The sequence below is a fragment of the Onychomys torridus genome, chromosome 3 (genome assembly GCF_903995425.1).
Source record: "Onychomys torridus chromosome 3, mOncTor1.1, whole genome shotgun sequence".
In the NCBI taxonomy this organism is placed as follows: Eukaryota; Metazoa; Chordata; class Mammalia; order Rodentia; family Cricetidae; genus Onychomys; species Onychomys torridus.
Window position 1 is genome coordinate 52,133,624 of NC_050445.1, and position 19,852 is coordinate 52,153,475.

At 41.4% G+C, this 19,852-nt stretch overlaps 1 protein-coding gene across 1 annotated transcript in view; it reads right to left on the reverse strand.

Annotated features, from left to right (window-relative positions):
• Positions 1–8,883, reverse strand: part of Cav1 (caveolin 1) — a 32,215-nt gene extending 23,332 nt beyond the window's left edge. The window contains exons 1-2 of the mRNA XM_036181237.1: positions 8,757–8,883; positions 7,243–7,407 (exon numbers count right to left, since the gene is read on the reverse strand). Coding sequence (XP_036037130.1) covers positions 7,243–7,407; positions 8,757–8,786 — 195 coding nt within the window. The 5' untranslated portion in view covers positions 8,787–8,883. The remainder of the gene's footprint in view (positions 1–7,242; positions 7,408–8,756) is intronic.
• Between the last annotated feature and the right edge of the window lie 10,969 nt (positions 8,884–19,852).

Genomic DNA, 19,852 nt, shown 5'->3' on the forward strand with positions numbered 1-19,852 from the left:
AAAATAGTTAAACATTTTAGTTCTTGGATTGAGTCACTGACAAGTATGTGATGGAGGCATGTTAGTTTATTTAACCCTGTGATTTATGGAAAGAATCTAATGGGTTAGTATAGAGTAGGTCGAGTTTAGAAACTGCACATCCAGATAATGGGGCAGCTTGCTGGCTGTGTTGAAGGGCAGGAAAGGTGTGATGCTGGAGAACAACGTGGAGGGAGGGAGGGAGGCAGGGTACACTTGGGATGTGAACATTTTGTATGATCTGTTGGACAAGTGAGTAGAGAGATTTCGAGTATGCCTCAGGCATAAGAATCAGTAACAGGTGATTGACAATGCATTTTGATCATGTTTTTGAACATTTTTTTCTTTCAAATTGAGGCACTTCTGGGTATGAATTCACAGTTGCTCAAGGTTTAAAAAAAACCTGGTTGCTCAAGACTGATCAGTGTTGTCTGGTATGGGGCAATGTGGAATATATAGTTGCCTCACTCAGGGTACCCTGGGGCTTTGGGATTCCAGTTGGCTCTAAACTCAAATGGCCTCAAGAGATGGAAAGCCATTGAGCAAGGCTGACTTGGGAATACTCCATGTTGTTTCAAAATCCTCTAGTGAGGTTTAAAATTCCAGACCCTCAAATAGTATTCTGTCACAAACAAATGTCAAAAAAACCTCCCAAAAACAAAACAAAACAAAACAAAAAACAAAAAAACAAAAAAACAAAAAAATCCCCAACCAACCAACAAAACAAAACAAAAAATGAAAAACAAAGCCTCTACCCCATAACTCATCTGTTCTCTTGGAGTAGAAGAAAACCCAAGTATATATCCTTAAGCCAACTTGGGCACAACTTTTTCTAAAGCTGACTTCATGATGCAATCATGTGGAGAATGATCATTTGGAGCTCTGAAAATGTAGGTACTCGGCCTGCTTTCTATATGTTCTGATTGAATAGAACTTGGTATTCCCAGGCATCTGGATTTTTAAGAATTCCTCTCTTGACTCTGATGCTTTGACTAAATTTGTGAAACCTCTAGGGTTTGTAAAGGAGCTACACATTTTCTTAAGGCATCAGATTTCACATTTTCAATAGGAAAATTCAAAAGCCAATATGGGAGGAAAGAATATTAAATATTAACTGTAATATTTTATACAATCTAATCACAGTTTACAGAACTCCAAAAGAGAACATTGTTTATAAGTATTTTCTTAGCACAGTACTCTTCCCACTATACCAGGACATCTCTGAATTTCTCCCTATTGTGGGAGAAGAGGGCTCTTTTACTACATTCTTTTCAAACACATATGTATCTTTCAAAGACAAAATATCTTTGCAAAGATAATTTACTGGCATCATATAAGTTATATATATAATATATAATCTTATGTACAATGCATATCATATAATAAACAGTTCCACAGAGTGCATTTGTATACATATATGCATATACATACAAGTTCTCCAGAGCAGAAAAAAGAATATATGCACCCTGGAATAAGCCATCTTCACAGGAATTCATCCTCCTTACCCTTCCCCTACTACAAACATAGGGTCATAGAAGGATCCAGAGCCCCACAGGTCAGTATACTCAGGTCCCTCTTCCTAGCAACCAGCTCTCTCTAGGCATTTATTCACAGTGGACTGCTATTTCAAAGTGGGGCAAACTCAGAAGAACTAAAACATGCCTGCTGTTGTATACACTTGAGTGCACAGGATGCATAAGCAGGTGGCTTTTGAAATCTCTGGACTTTTTAGACCCTGTTCCCCACTGCAGCTGTTCATAACTCAACCCTCTTAAAATGTAGCCAGCACTGCTTGCTGTTAATGGAAAAATATCCCACATCATGAACTCTTCATAATTCAATGATATCTAGTATACTTGGTTATAATAAGTAATATATATTTTATACAGTTAAAGTCAAAGTTTGTGACTGTTTTCTAACATTAGTTAAGAGGTGGAGATAAAAAGGGCAACTTTTAAAAAAGCATTACACACACACATATTGTGTCTGGCTGAAATTAAAATCACTTCATATGCTTAGAAATAAGTAATGTTCCTCATCTTAGCATCTTTCTTTGCTCAGTAAAGTGTAAAGACTTCCAATCAAAGATGACTGCAATGTGGTTTTATAAACTGGAATTCCTGAATTCCAGGTATGATTTTAGGTGATGCAGAATATTAATTACCATCTTATGAAGAATCTTAAACAAAGAACATAATAAGTAAAACTGCTATCAATTTCTACAGAAAAAGATGCCACATAGCCTGGGAACTGTGCTTTGATTACATGTATATTAAAGTGCTTTAATTTTATGTGATGCTTAGCTGACATTAATCACAATTTTTCTACACTATTTTCTCACATAAAAGGGTTGTAGATGCATCAGTAAACTCCACTGACATTGGTCTACACAACACATACAAGCCATCATTCCATGAGTAAGGAAAATTGTGTATGTATTTAAGAATCATTATATTCATGTTTTAGGAGAGAAAGTAACAAACATATATTTTTACTTTTGAACAAAGACCTCTTCCCAGGTATTCTGATTTGTCTCAATGCTAATCTCAGAATCCCTAAACTCATTTTTCCCCACAATAATAATCCATGATGAATCATGTAAACTTGTCTATTCTTCCTTAGCTGTGCATTTCAAAATACCTGTTTGAGCACTCCTTGAAACTATGGAAAACATTTTAAACTTCATTAACCCTTAATTTCTTTTAATGTCAAAGGGGGGAACTAGAAGCTAGAATGGAAGCTATTACATTCCCACAAATTATGTTGTTTTGTGCTTAGATGATTCTATTCCCAGTGTGTGTACATCATTTTCATTTTCACATCTGTATCTCCTCAAATTACTAGGGATTACATTTGATTATGTTTATTTTAAGTTGAAAACATTTCATGTCAAGGACGCATTTAATGGGCCTAGCATACTGAACACCATAGTTTAGCCACGTGGTACGCTGTAGTACTGGTGGTTGTTTCTTCTTGTAATCTTGTGGCCAACTAGCAGCTATGGCTCCCTGCCACTGCCCAGCATCATAAGAGACCATTGTACTACATATCACCAGACTAGGGAAAGGTCAAGATTCACATTTTTGAAGACTAGTTCCTACTGAATTTGTTTTGTTTTTGTAGATTTGTAAAACTGAATAATCAGGTTGAGCCATTGTGAGTTGTGGGCCACTTGTATTTCAACTCTTTCCTGCTTACCCAGCATGGCTGCATCAGTCTTTTCCAAAACTCGAGCTTCTCACACCAAGGCCATACTTGAATTCTTCCAAAGCTTTGCATGGCTGGCTGGGGGGCCTATACTCTCCAAGTATGTGTGAAATTCAGGCCTCTGCTCTTTGGTCAGAATCACTCATCCCATTTTTATTGGCTTCCATTGTGCCATATGAATCTCTAGATTCCAGTCAGGGTGAGATGTTAAGACTTGTATGGTACAACTATACCTAATACCCAGGGTTGTTGTGGGAGAAGAGCTGGAAGGATTCTAAGAGTCAGAGGAACAGGAAGTTTACTGTGACGCTCTGTCTCCTAGAAATGTTGGAGTAGCAACATCCATGAATCCAACAGGGCTGACTGAACAAGACCTGAGAGAGGATGGCATCAATAGATGTGCTAAGGAAGGGGGAAAGATCATGAGGCCTCAACCCTAGACAAAGAATCCCAAGTAACTAAGGAAGGCTGGGAGTGGGAGAAATTGTCTTCCTCAGGGAAGAGCACACCAACTGGTTATCCATTCAATACCAAATGATCAGCCCTGAAAACATATACACACAAGGAACACTATATGGGCCGAACAGGCCGGATCTGTGCATTCAGAACTATGTGTACACATAGATATGTAATAACAATGAAAGAAAAAGCAGCTGTGAATCTGAGAAAGAGCCAGGGGTTACAATGGGAGAGGCTGGAAGGAGGAAAGGGAAAGGGGGAATGATGTAATTATAATCTCAGAAACTAGAAAAAAGTGTAGAAGTGTTTAGGAGAATAAAGAAGACAAATGGGAAGAGGAGGGTGAAAATGGAAGGGAAATGGTAGGGAAGTATAGAAGAAAATATGCTCAAAATACAACATATTATAAATATAATATATGAAATATATTTTATAATATAATATGATAGTTTATATTACATTGCATACAATACATTATATAGTACATAATAATATATTTCAAAATATAATATATATGAAATATCTGTATGAAAATATTTTTAAAAAGTGTCTGTGTGAGACAGTCCTGTCTCTCTTCCTTGCATCCTCCTGCACACCCCTAAGCTATTGCATGCAGACTGTGGTCTTCCACCTGTCAGACTGCACGTCCTTCATGACCCTCTTCATTAAAGTGTCTGTAATGAATCTTCTATCCACCTGTTGCTCTTTCCATAGCAGCATCTTCCTGACTGTTAGTCAATGGCATTCACTATTTTAAAAACATTTTTATCCTGCAATATGTGACACTATTTACTTTGACTTATTATATCATATATTTTATCTATTTCTAAAATGACAAGGTTTACAAAAAAGCCTCATAAAACTGCATGCCAGTAAAAAAAAAAAGGAAGTGAAAACATAAAACCATATGTGAGAGAGTAAATAAAATGTGCTAATAAAATTAAAAAAAATTAAAAAAATCTAGCTACATGTGTCCTGGCAGTCAAGGCTAAGCTAGAGGACTCGTGGTGCTTGTGTGTGTGTTTAAGATTAAGATTTTAATAATATGTGCATCTCTTGTCTCATTACAGTAATATTCTTATTTGCTGGATTTATTTTAAGAATTAAAAAGCAAGCATTCAGTCTAACACATCATAACAATGTAACAAGTTGATTGGTAATTCATAAGATATAAAAATCATACATTTTAAAACATTCTTTATATACTTCCAAATTCTAATCACATGTAATAAGTATATGATGAACATAATATACTTAATATAATAAGAAAACCTAGCAATGTTAGAGGAAGAATGGCGGGTCTGAGTTTGAACCACTTAGTAGAAGAAAGGTAAGAAAACATTCAAATCGCAATATTTGGGGGTAAATGTGTATATGCAGATAAATCATTATGTGCAATGACGAACCTCTATAGGAAAACGATTTTGTTGGCAATCAATTCTACATTTAAATTTATATTCTTGCCACCAGTGCCTGGGTAATTATGCTCTGTGTTACTGAAGAGCAAGTGTAGAGCACAGAAGGCTTTGGAGGCTAGCCACGCCTCCACACTTGACGCGCAGGACTTGAAGTATGTGCACAATGCACAATGCGGTTCACACTTTAAATTGGGGCCTCATTTCCTCTCTACATAGAGGGCTTGTTTAGTTGTTTTTCACCTTGATACTAAGGTATTCGTGAAGAGCAGGGGACACTCTAGCCAGACACTGTCCGGCAGAGATTTCGCTGATGATGGAAACTTTCTAGCTAGTACTGTGGGGGAGGGGAGGAGCAGAATGTGCAGGGGTAGCCTGGGTGTCTCTCTGCAGAGCCAGTGAAGACATCCTCCTAAGCAGGGCTTCTGCCTAAATCTTGCCTAATTCTTTTCTCAAGGTGGGTTTTTCTTGTCTGCCTGACTGTCTGGATTTGCTCCTGTTTCTGTGAGCAAGAAGGCAGGCGTGGCTGTAGCTTTGTAATTTCTCTAATGTGAGGATCCCCACACTCGCCCTTGAGAGGATATTTTGTAAACTGCTATTTCCTCCAAGCCTGTCATGCCTTTTTTTCCATCTGTGTTGAAGTCTTTTTTCCCAGCGGGGCCTTCTTTCTCCACTTAGTCATGCTATGTGGAGACCCACATCCACACTGCCGGCCTTTCTGACTCATCCCAGGAGGCTCCTTGGCTCCAGGGGATCCCTCTCCCAGCACAGGGCAGCAAGAGGGAGGGTCCAGCGAAGGGAGCCCATCTGAAATCCTTCCAGTGCCCCCCTTGATCAAAGCAGCCAGCACAAGATGGCTGAGAAGCAACGCATCCTTTCCCCTTTAAGGAAATGTGGCTAATAAACAGATTTTAGCAATCTTAACTTCCAGTTTATGAGTTGCCTTCATTGCTGGTTTTAAATATTCCACAATCTGGCCAGAAGAAAACGGTCCAATTTTCCCTTTCTCTCTACCAGCAGCAAACTAAGAGTAAATTCTGACAGGTACACTTTCCCTCCGGCTGTAGATTAAACCGTTTCTCTTTTTGAAATATATTATTCATAAAGGTGAAACTGCGCTGGAGCTCCTCCCATCCATAGATAGTATGCTGGAGGAGGAAACTCCGGAGCTGCTCAGTGGTGCCTTAGGGGCGGGGCAGGACAGCGGCTTCCCACTGGAACCCCTGAGGCCAGGATTTTCCTTGGCCCTCCAGGCCACTCAGGAAACCCTCTGCCAAGGACAGCTCAAGTCCAGGATTTCTCAACCCACACGGATTCAGACAATAAATTCCTTGAGCTAGAATTGCTGTGAGGGTCAAAATTGAATAACAAAATGACAATGATAATCAGACCACTGTGTCAAACCTACATTCGGACAACCACCCAGGAAAGTAACGCATTTGTAATCTCAACAAGTATATCGTGAAAGTGTGAAACAGAACTCCAACCTGAATGTTCTGTTAGCCCAGGGCAGGCTGACCTTGGCTGTCACCACAGATGCATCTTTCCACATTTAGCTAGAGGGATCCAGAAGTTGAGGTGGAAATTATTTCAGTTGGGTAAATTGGCTTAGCCTTGCACATGTGCTGTGTTTTTATAGTTAAAACACTATTCATACACATGTAATATGCATACAAATATGTTCATTTATCTGCATATGTTACTAGTGTTAAACATTTCCACTCATTTAATATTTTTAAGCTAATCACTTTAGATTATTTTAGCTGAAGGAATATGCTCATTTTGTATTCTGACCTTCACCGGTGGTACAAAGTCTCACACAAATACTTTGCTAACACATAAACGACTTGTCACTGGACTTATAACACGGCAATGAACCACAATCATCTTCCTTTCCCAAGGAATGTGGGAGCCCACCTGTGGCTGAGGTTCTCTGAACTCCTACAAGGCTCACTTTAGCTAAATTCCTGCTGAACTAGCCAGTAGGAGGAGGAAGGCAGACGAGACACTTCTGACAACGGACTGCAGGGGTTCACATACAGCCAAGCCTAGGAAAACAGTGCTTGTGTGACGAAGCTATGAAAAGATGCACAATTACTTGCGAGAGCAGGGTTGTGGGACCCAGACAGCCACCAAGACTTACCTTGACCACGTCATCGTTGAGATGCTTGGGGTCCCGGTTGACCAGGTCTATCTCCTTGGTGTGCGCGTCGTACACTTGTTTCTCATTCACCTCGTCTGCCATGGCCTTGTTGTTGGGCTTGTAGATGTTGCCCTGTTCCCGGATGGGAACAGTGTAGAGATGTCCCTGTGAGGGCAGCCGGCCAAGCCAGGGAAGGGCGGCAAGGGCGGTGGAGAGAAAAGTTCAGAAAGAAAAACAAGCGTCAGGAGTCAGCCCGGCTGTCGGGGGAGCCTGGAGCTCCAAGGCTCGCTAGCTTCAGCCTCGAAGGCGTTGCGCACAGAAAACTCCAGCGCCGCAAGCTTTTTAAGAGGACGGAGGAGAGGACACCACACCCCTCGGTACCAGGCAGGGAGCGCCTGCCTCCCGCGCCCGCCGCCAGGGGTCAGGGCAAAGCCCTGTGCGCGCCCTCCTGCACCCCGCCGCTCCCGGCCGCGACTCCCCAGCCTAGGGGTCCGCGTTCAGCTTGCTCTGTATCCCTTCTCTCTGCCAGGCCACCAGCGTCCCCACAACCTCACCTGCTCCACTGTCCCACCCCGACGCTGTTAATCCTGTCCCACGATCCTTCCACCATTATCTTTAAGATCCAACTGGACCATACTAACAGACTCAGTGGTCCCATCTTCTCTGTTCCTCCGTCTCCCTCGCACCTGCCGCGTCCCCTACCCTTCTAGCCCCTTTTGCTTCATGGTTTTCTTTAAGCCGTGGGGGTGGATTAGGTGGGTCAAAATCTAACATACTTTTATCTCCGAGCAGAGGCACGTGCCAGCCTCCCCTCCCCCAGCCCCCAATGTTCTAGGACATGTCACCTGAAGGACTCCCCGACCCACCCTTACTTAGATCACCCCTAGGCTGTCTGCTCGAGGCAGAGCGGTAGTCACGTTGGGGAACAGGTCTCCACGTTTAGGCCACCTGAGTGCCAAGAAGTAGTTGCCAATGGTGGTGGTACTTGTGAGGAAGGAGGCCTCCCCACCTCGGAACCCCCCCCCCCCCGGCCGCCGCTCAGGATCAGAAATTGTTGAAGTGCTCAAGAACTTTGCTAAGTGCAATACATGCGCGCCACCGCCCAAGCCAGCCACTTTAGGCTCCTGATGGGGATTGTCCTCAGGACTGTGGGCAAATACTCCCCCCGCCCCCCAGCACCAGCTCTCAGCCTCCCAGTAGTAGGGGCTTGTCCCTGGGGTTCTTGCGAACAGTGCCACCTGGGAAACTTTCCTAAGTCCGGCGGACTACCAAGGCAGGACCCTGATCCTCTTCCCGGTGGGCTCTGTTGGTCCGCTCTCCAAAAGGAAGCCCTAAAACGTTCCTGGCTCTTCTTCACCTCCCCACCCAGGCCCATTCCTCAGCGGTGCCAGCACCAGGGGAGTGCTCTGAAGGTGGAGAGAGGACTCGGGCTTAGGAAAAGCAGCTCGAGCATTTGGAGTGGGAGATAGCAAAAGCAGGTACTTTGGAGCCGGCGCGCCCTCACCCAAGCCTACCTCGGAGTCTACGTATTTGCCCCCAGACATGCTGGCGCGTGGCTGGCTGCAGGCTCTGAGGAGGTTTCCCTGGGCTGTGATTTAAGAGAACTGAGGAAGGAAGATCTTGTATTGTATAGGGGGGAAAAGGCGCTGGCGGGGGGGCGGTGGCTGGGAGGGAGCCTCTTGGCTGCAGGCCAGTGGTTTGTTCTGCTCTCAGTTGGCTGGGACGTGCTCTGCGCCGGGTCTAGGCACATCCCCAAGGTTCTGGCAGCAGAGGGCGGGGAGCGCCCGCGGGGAGCTGAGAGCCTGTGAGAAAGCCTTCATCAGCGCTGGCTGTTGGGGCAGATATTTTCGACCTGGGGCAACGTTTTCCCAGCTATAAACCAACAGAGAGGCATCCCTGGGAGAGCGAATGTTTTCCCAGTGCATCATCTCAGCAGGGGTGGAGGGAGCACAAGAGTTTGCAGAGATGCCCAGTATGGGCACCCGGGCGCAGAAGGAATCCTGCCCTGTCCTAAGCTGCTTCCCAGCTTCGCCCACATTCCATTACCTCCCAGGGCTGATCTGTCTCCCAGTTTCACAGAGGAAGGGAAGTAAGATGACTAGAAACCGAAGGAGCACTTTACATATAAATTCAAGGAAGGAATCTGCGTGGGTGCCTGTAATGTCATTATTGATCTCTGTAAAAATGAAAATGAAATTTCTAACAACAGGTTATGCTGTAATCATAAGCACTTTGAATATTTTCAACCGTAGAAAATTTTAGTTAGAGGTTTGTTTGTTACCCGAGAGGGTTTTTCTTCCTGGCTTGAGATCAAACCCAGGGTTTGGTGCATTCTACCTGGCGGTAAACACTCTACCATTGAACTACACCCTCAGCCCTAGAGGATCCTTGCCCAGAAAGACACACTTGGCTGTGAGACTGAGAGGAGACAGCTTTTGACAAAGGGACTAGACTTTTTTTTTTAAGTTAACAAATAATATATCAGTTTCAAAATCTGGCCAACCTCCTTTTATTTTATTGTAAAGAAAAATAAAATAAACCTTTTACTAAAGAATCAAGTAACTAACTAGAGACAGCAGCTAAGAAATTCACCCCCTACAAACTGAAAACGATGTTTTTACTTAAGCAAACACTTCCATAGCATACTAGAAGGGACAGAGGATACATTTTAAGAATCAGCTCAAAAAAAAAAAAAATGTAAGAATGGCTACCAGGAGACCGCAACATGGCATCAGGGGGAAGATGAAGAGGAAACACCGGTCTGAGAGTAGAGAATAGCATCCCGAAGAACTGATCATCTAGCTGGAAAGACAGGAAAAGACCAGTGACTTAAGCAGACTCGGCCCCTGCTCATGGGGAAAAAAGGCAAACCGTTTTTGAATTAATTATTTTGATTAGCATGTGATAACCATACTGCTAATAATGTGATATTTCCACACCTTCATATATTATACTGATCAAATAAGGGTGATTAACTGTGCATTGTAAAAATAAAAGGATCAATTTAAACTAGGAATGGCAGGGAAAGAATCAGTGTGATAAACATGAGATGACTTGCCGGGCGGTGGTGGCGCACGCCTTAAATCCCAGCACTCGGGAGGCAGAGCCAGGCAGATCTCTGTGAGTTCGAGGCCAGCCTGGGCTACCAAGTGAGTTCCAGGAAAGGCACAAAGCTACACAGAGAAACCCTGTCTCAAAAAACCAAAACCAAACCAAAACAAACCCAAAAACAAACAAACAAACAAACAAACAACCATGAGATGACTTATGCTGGCTATTATTCACCGTGAGATTAAAGATATTCCAAAAGGCAAGTTTCCTTGGTTTTATTTCTGCTGTTACCTTTTCTGAAGTCTTCTATCAACTTGTGTGCCAAGGCACATGATAGACAACCAGAAAAAGGATGCTTTCTGGCTTCACATATCCTGTACTGGCCACTTCAGATGATCTCTTGGAGTGCCCTTTCCTTCAGCAATATACGTTTTCTTTCATCAATATTTGGTGCAAAGCAATGCTGGTTCTGTTCTAGGGAAAATGTAGTAACTGGTTCCCACCTATTGTTACTCAGTTTGCAGCTACTGGTGAGTAATTCTGACTGGGAAGAAGTCCACAGGAGTTAGGAGAGCTCATCTTAGAAGAAGTCCACAGGAGAGCTTGTCGTAGAAGTCAACAGGAGTGGGGAGAGCTTGTCTTGCATTCCACAAAGGAAATGAGCTTCAGGAGAGGTCCTCCACAAATGGCTAACTAGTTTTCAGCATAGGGAAAGCCACCTCTGTGGGGGCGGTGGCGGGGGAGACCGGACACCCCGTCAGGGGACACGATACAGATCCAAGTCAAATCACCAGTGGCACTTGGCATCATACTGATCAGTGAAGCGTTGTCGATGCCAAGATGAATTCTTAATGAGTGGAAAACCCACAAACTGTTTTAAGTAACCTGCCTCGACAAGAAGCAGGTACCAAAGGCAAGCTGGTCTTGTGCTGGTTGTTACAGCTGGCCGGGAGAAACCACCCCAATCCGTAGAAAGTAAAGACGCAGAACTTGCTAACTTAGGTATAAGATTTCAGTGAATAGATGACGTAAACAAGTCTTTCCTTTGATAGCCACACAGATAACTTTAGGCTTAAAGGCAAGTTAATAACTTTCTTTAAATCATTGACCGGAAATGAGTGGAAATTGCAGTTTATTTGCTTTGTTTTCATGTTAGAAGCAATGTTGAAGGTCAACTTGTGGGTTATGTGTTAGCAGAGATGCTGAACTAAATAGGACATGGATATTCTTAATTCCCAATGCCTTAGAGATGAAGAAACTCAAGTTTCCACACACTAAAAGTCCTTCTCAGGAAATTTTGTTGAATGATAGACCATTTTTTAAGTTGACAAATAACTGCATCTGGTAAATTGTGGGACACGGAGTCTGCTCATGGCTAAATAATGAATTAGCTGCTTTTTGTGTTCTTTCCTTTCTTCCAGCCTCCGCATCCTACCATGCATCCCTTTTCCCATTCTCATCAGCTCAATTCCTCTTCATCTTCTCATCTAGTTTTATCTTCTTTCTACTCTGTGGTTAGAAGCCTAAGGTCTGACCACATACAGTAACACCAGTGGTCTTAAGAAGCAAAAGCTGGGGCTGGTGCAATGGCTCAGAGCTGAGGAGAGTTATGAGAACTTGCTGCTCTTGTAGAGGATCTGGGTTGAGTTCCCAAATGGTAGGTCAGGCTGTCTGTAAACCCAGTTCTAGAGGACCCTCTGCATTCTTGTGGCTTCTACCATTACTGACACACACATGGTGCTCATACATGCATGCAGGCAAAACATTTGTATGGGTAAAATAAAATAAATACATCTTCAAACATGATGCAAAATCTTTTCAATATTTTCCAACATTCAGATGTCTAGATTACCTGTGAGTCTTTGTCACTTAGTTTAAAGAAGAGATTTTGGGGAGGACTGTAAGTGTGTGTGTGTGTGTGTGTGTGTGTGTGTGTGTGTGTGTTCGTGTAAGTATGACAGAGTCATTCACCATTCATTCCAGACTTCAGCTGTGACAGTGGGGCTTTTTTCAGGGCACTGATAATTAGCTAATGACCCTTTGGATAAAGGGTACATGTCAAGGGAGTTACTAGTTATACGTACATGTATAAACATGTCAACATTTTAGCCATTGCTCTGTATAGCTGAATAGTCACTAGTTTATCATCATTACCACCTCACATACTTTTCCCTGCTCAACTTGTCTCCCAGATTCTGTGGAGGCCGTCCTTCTGTATTTTCTGGTTTTACTTGGAAAGTAACAGCATTCTGAATGAACACTTGCTATGTTGTTAATTCCTCCCCTGTCTGACGTGAAGCCTACCTGGAGCCTTCTATGGTTTCATTTTGATCTTCATCATCATCATCCAAAGTTAAACTCCCTGTGTCAGAGGATGCTGACCTTGAACTCCTGATCTCTTTGCCTTTACCTATCAAATACTGGACTTTATAAGCGTGTCATGCCTGGCTTTTCTTTCTGTATTTTAAAGGTATTTTTTTCTATTTAATTTATTAAAAAAAAACCTGTTTCTATGTTTTTCTGACCAAGATTCCTGCAGAGTACTATTTTCATCTTGTTTTTAATTAGCTTTACATTTATTATTATTATTTTTATTTTAACTAATATTTTATTATTTTTATTGTAGTGACATGTCATGTTTGGTTTGGTTTATATCCCTGAGAAGCCTGCCCTTTTCTGAATGGAAATGGGGAGAAGTGGATCTGGGGAAGAGGGGATGTAAGAGGGTCTGGACAGACAGGAGGGAGGGGAAACTGTGGTTGGGATGAAATATCAATATACGAAAGAATAAATTAGAAAAAAAAAGACAAAAATAGGGACAGTATAGTTGCTGCATACCCATCAAGAGTGCTGTGACCATTCCATAAGATGACACAGTTAAAGTATGGGTGCAGACAAGAAAACCCACAGAATCAACTACTGGGCTCATAGGAGCTCATAGAGTCTGAACCAATGTCCAGGGAGCCTGCATGGGACTGACCTGGGCCCTCTGCGTACCTGAGACAGTTGTATAACTTGCTCCTCTTTTGGGACTCCTAACAGTGGGAGCAGTGGCTGTCTCTGACTCTTTGGCGGCCTGCTGGGACCATACTCCTTGTATTGGGTTGCCTTGTCCAGCCTTACTACAAGGGGAGGTGCTTAGTTGATCTTACTGCAAGTTGATTGATATGCCATGTTCGGTTGATAGCCATGGGATGCCTCCCCCTTTCTGAGCAGAAAGAGAGGATTGGGGAGGGGCTGAGGGGAGGTCAGGCAGAGGGGAGAGGGAATGGGAGGAGAGGAGGAAGAAAGGGAAACCGAGGTTAGGATGTAAAGTAAATTAACTAACTAAAAAAAAAAAAAAAGTATTGGTGAAGCTATCTAAATCATGGTGGATGCTACTAACCTTGGGGACAGAGTTTAGACCGCAACTTCAATAATGGAATGGATACATTTTACTTTACAATATGTCTTAATCCATGTTCTATTGCTCTGAAGAGACATTATGACCCCCAAAACTCTTACAAAACAAAACTTTTCATTGGGACTTAGAGTGTTTAGAAGTTTAGTCTGTTATCCTCATGGCGGGAAGATGGCTGTAAGCAGGCTCACAGGTGCTGGAGAAGTGGCTGAGAGTTCCACATCTGTATGTGCAGGTAGCAGGAAAAAAGACAGAAAGAGACACTGGGCCTGGCTTAGTCATTTGAACCCCCAAATCCCAGCCCCAGTTCTGCCAACAAGGCCACACCTAATCCCTGTCATGTAGCGCCACTCGTAATGACCTGACGTTCAAGTTGATGAGCCTATATGGCCGCTCTTACTTAAACCGCCACACAATATTTTTACCATATAATAATCCAACTGTTCAAGTGAACAAATAATGTGATCAGGCCCCACCAAGCTTGATGGTATAATCATTTTGTCTTGTTTCATATTTGCTTTAGAATTTAAATGGAAAATATTATAGACACGGTTAAAGACCCTGGTGAACCATAACAATCCTTTACTACGGTTGAACTCAATTTCTCGTAGAAACTCCCATTCCTTTAGGTGTGGCAGAAACTTCACTGAGGGCAGTTCCTCCATTTCTCCATTTTCTCAGTGGTGTATGGAAAGGAGAGCTTATGAATTGCTGAGGAATTTCAAGGCATGTACATGGCGGAGTCCCTTCATTTGCTTTATAGCCTGACAACTGTTGAAAGGTACATCAACTGTCTGTCCTCAGACAGCGGATACCCCTACCCCATTCTCCATGGTCCTTCCATACATGTCTTAGGAGAGACTCTGATCTACACCTTGACTGTTCCCAGAGTCCCCAGGGTTGTGCTGTTGGGAGGTGGTGGAAACATTATGAAGTGAGACCTTTAGGTCACTGTCTGCAAACTCACCAAGAGTGCTGTAGGACTTCAGCTCCTTCTGCTTCCTCTCTTTTACATCCCTACCGTAAAGCAGTCAGTTTTGTCTTTCTCAATGCTCCCACCATGTGCTGCTTTAAATTTGTCCCCCGAGCCATAGGAACAACTGACCATGGACTGGAGACAAACTGGGAGTCAGAACAACCCCTTCTTCCTTACAAGTTGCCTAACTCAAGTATTCGTTCCAGTGAGGGGAAGTTGACTAGCCTATGACCAGTGATGTTTTCTTACTATTTCTGTCCTGACCCCAGGGCTCTGAGGGAAGATGATGAGCTGGGATGACAGGAATGATGCAGGAGCATAGTGTCCCATCCCAAATTACACAGTCACTCCCTAGGCTTGCCATGGCTCAGAGGAACTCCAGAGTGTTGCTACCAGCATGAGCCCTGTCCAGAAAGAAGAAGCATTATCTTTGCTCTCAGAATCTCTTAAATTATCTGCTTATGAATGCACACGTAGAAAATATTGCTACTTCATTCTCTTAACTTCATTTGCCTTGAGCAGGCAGCCTAGCCCCGACTCACTCAGTAATATTTCTATGTTTCTATGCTCTGAATCCAACAGGAGCAAGACTTTGGGGATGAAGAGCCTCTATTCTGCTTTTTTTCATCATAGTCTTGCTTTGGGAAGGGAAGGAAAACTTTGGGGGGCATCAGAACACTTTGGGAAGAAGTATCATCATGCTCAGTAACATCTCTGGGCTCTATTTACTATGTCTGAACTGTAACAAACCAACCAGCCGACTCAAGTTGCAAATAACACTTCTATTTCATGCACAGCATCATAGTAAAGCTTTTATTCCTCTATTTAATCTCAAAATAGTAATAGTGGAACAATATGATCTCTATTTAGCTTTCACTACATCAGTGCACACTTGAATCAGTAAACCTTTTACTACTCAATTCTAAGTCAATCTGACTGGTTATTCACTGTGAATAAAATCTCCAGAAAACTTTTGAGCACCAAACCCTGTAAATCTCAGAACTCAGGAGGCAAAGGCAGGTAGGTTCCTGAGTTTGAAGCCAGCCTGGTCTACAGAGAGAGTTTCAGGACATTCAGGACCACACAGAGAAACTCTGTCTCCAAAACCAAACCAAACCAAACCAAACCAGCCAACCAATCAAACAAACAAAAAAGTGAATTCATTTTTGAGTCCCATCAAAAATTGCTGAAAGCATGGTCAACTTGTGACAGACTGGCAGTCCATCGTGAGTTTATGTCTCTGTCTATGTGGTACAATAGCTAACTGAATGTGAAAGTTAGAGGGAGCCAGAATGATTTTACTATGATACATATCTAAAAACTACACTTTAGGGTCTACTAAACAGTTATTGTTTCATATAAATGGCTATATAAATAAGCCACTATAAACTCCAGTGGTTTCAAACAACCACCATTTCTTCTGTAAGATTCACGGGCTAGTTGATTGCTGTTGGATGATTTGATCTGAAGAGGCTGATCTGGATGCTTCTCATCTTCCTTGTACCAGCTAGCTGAATGGGTCATGTTCCTCTCATGCTCCAAGAAGTTGCTGAGGCCCAAGAGGACAGTGCTTCCAAAGCCTAAAATTGGAATGGTGAATTATGACTTTTACTGTGTCCGCTGACATAAGGAAAATGATGTGGCCTAATCCCAGGTCAAGGGAGGAGAAACGAAATGTTACCAATGAGAAAGCCATAGTAAGGGTGTGAAGAAAGGGAAGCCAGGGGAGTGTTAGGGACTGTCCTTTTTTACTGATTTTCTAAGTTTTCATCTAAGTTTTGATATATACTCTATTCCTATCCTTTATCTCATTCTTAGAAAGCATTATGCAGTATATTAACAATATTCCAAGGTAGGGAGTTGTGCTTCAAGCCCATGTAAATTCTAGGTTCAAGTCATTACCTTATCATGATGACACATACCAAATCAAATTAGCAGCCATGATATTGAATGATCTATTTACTTTATGTTTATAACTGGTTCATAACTGCATTACCATTATTCAGGACAAGGAATCTTAGTCCAAACTTTTAGTCAACCATAACACGATCAAAGGATTATATATTCTGAAAGCCAAAAGTTAAAAATAAATAAATATTTGGTTTATTCCTTCATATGATTAGATGTATATCAATAATAAAAATACAATTGCAATTCTATTTAATATAAACGTGAAAATATTTACCATAAATAAGTATTACATGTGGAAGTGTTCAGAAAATATGAAGGCAAGTGGTGAAGCAAATTACTGCATTTTATCTAGTTGAGAGATTTTCAGTAGCTCAGTAATGACAACATTTCATCTTGCCCAAGCTAAATAAATAGTGACTCCTTGAACATATAAGTGTCTCATAAATACTATCCAGAACTGACTACAAATCATGCTGCAATACATAATGTAATGTAGCCTAGTGTACTTTGATGTACTAAAACAAAGCTAAGATATATACTGTTTTGAAGACTATCCACAGAGATTTTTTTGTATCATATTGCAATACTATACACTTTCTATTATTTTTAATAATATTGTGTCAAAACATGCGTTTTGATCATGATGAAATGATAAAGAATAAAAATGGCATTAGTTTTGATATCATAAAATTATAGAGTGGATATATGAAGCTCTTATATCATCCTTGTGCGAATGTAAGTCTCTGGGTGGAGTCTTCCACAATAGCCCTTTGTTTACAGACACATATGGATTTAAGTTATTATTTAACAAAGGAAACTCTACTTCCTTTGGTGAGTTCCCTAGTAAATAAACTATTTACCAGAAATTGCTTTTACCGGGGAAAAATGTGTCTCCATACCATTTCCTTCAAGGCAATGATACAATGATAAATATGTAAGTCTTAAAAAAGTGTTGGGGTGTATGCGTGTGTGTATGTGTGTGTGTGTGTGTGTGTGTGTGTGTGTGTGTGTGTGTGTGTGTAGTTTTGCATTAGCTATTGAATGGTTTGGTTTTCACATAGAACTTAACTTTTCCACAATCATTTAAAGTTTCTTTTTTTTTTTCCTCAGAGAAAATAAAACACTGCAACCTTGCTTTTATATGGCTGGTAACTGGGTTTAGATTTTATTGCAAATTTTACAGTTCAGCTTTAGTTGACTCTGCTTAGTTCAGAGAAGATGAGGGCATGTGAATGTGTTTTAACGTGGATAGAGAAAATTCTAATATTTAAATTATCTGGTGTACATTTTCATAGGGCCAAAAATACATGAATGCTGTCACTGTTTTCTCTGTAGTTCTTTCATATGTATCTTTTTGCACATCTTACTAAAAGTGCTTTTTAGAGCCATGCCACCCAGAGGGTGACTTAGAGATTCAGTATTACAGTAGCAATGTCTAGAAATGCAGAGTCCCAGGTCCAACCGGACACACTGACTCAGAATTGCATTTTATTAAAATTCCCAGGCAATGGAAGCTGTAGTGCCTTTAGAAGTACTGACTGAGAGGAAACTTGAAAACTTTGGACTTTAAGACATTTAAAAAGCAGGATCCATGCCAGTAAGTGCTACTCACCTGTACAGAAGCCATAGATAAAACAAAGAAACAAAGAAACAAACAGAAAACACAAACACTAAAACACTTTGCAATAAAGGATGGTTCATAGAAATGCAGCAGGGTGATGGAGAGGGAATCCAATTTAACAAGAGGAAGTAATGTGCTGATACGGAAATGTTGGTAAGTAAATGACAGAGAGCATCATCTAAAGGGAACCCCACAGGTTACCTTGGCTAAATTGCTTGCAGGGAAATGATGGTTTTTCCTAGAAATTGGTCTCATTGGTGTGAAATTAAAAATCATGTAACCAGCATGACTGTTTTTTGTAGTTCTTTTCTTCCTTTAGGAAGGGACAGAATTGCATTAAATCACCTGGTACCAGTGAGCTGCAAGTTCAGGCACACCAGACTAGTGATTTTTCCAGAGGGTTTCTGTTTAGGAGACTTCAACTGTGGACTTTAGGCTCAGATAGTTTCTTTTTTGAATGCTTCCTTGTGGAAGAAACTCCTGGTTCACCATGCAGCATAAAGCATTGTCTCCTTTGTGCCTGCCCCTGGTAGAAGGCGTTAATCATTGCCAAAGTTCTTTTAGACAAATTATTTCATAATCTTTTTGTCTTTTCTCTTATTTGAATATCTTTAGGGCTATAGCATTCAGTGTGGGTGGGCATGCAAGTATGTACATGTATGTGTCTTGTGTCCTTTTAAACAAAGGTGCCTTTATTATCATTATTATTTTTAGTTATTATGCTGTTAGTGACCTTCCAATCAACCTCTGGGGCAAATCAAACCAAAAGACTTCCACACTTTTTTAAGGATCTAATTTTTAAAAATTTGATCATCCCAGAATCTTACCCTTGACTAAACAGAATGTATATAGGTGATTCAATTGGTTGCTCACTTGTATCTTCTAGCTGATCCAAATGATTTTCTCTTTTTTATTATTATTTTTAGTGCTTTGATCACAGTCCTAGCCTGAATCCTATGCACATCTGCACAGTCTGATTACAGAGCATTAGCATTGATACCAATCCAGTTTGCTCTAGGTCTCTGGAGAGCCTTCATCTTGTTTCTGTTATCGAGTCCTAATGTGAGCTATTTTTGAGATTCTCTGCAAGCCTGCATCTGCATTGAAGAAGACAGTGTAGTTGTATCTTTGGCTTCTCTTCATGTATCACTGTGTCAAAGTTTCCTATGTCCACTGTTACTCCCATCTCTGATATTGTTGACTCTACAACTATTGTTTTGTAGGAACATATATGTATGTAGAACTGTTTGGTATTTGAAACACATTCACTTGGTGATTTATTTATTTTGGTGTATTACATCTTACATAGTTGAATCAGAAAAACATTAAATTTTGTTAGGTCAGTTAAGACGAAGTTATAAATAAACCAAAACCATGTTGTGTGGTCCAATTAATTTTGGTTTCACAGCAAAATGATGAAACTCTTCATCCTTTAGAGCCATTTAAAATATGTAGTTCACAGGACTGAATGAGAAGGGGGAGGAGGGATGAAGTAAAGGAAGAGAAGATCCAAAATAGATATGAACTAGTCATAGCTAAGACTGAGCAACATAGTCTCCTTGCCCTATGACAGGAGTCTGGTTTAATGTATTTTAAGATATTTATGTTTCTTGTTTCTAATTATGTATATGCATGTGTCTTGCCCCATACT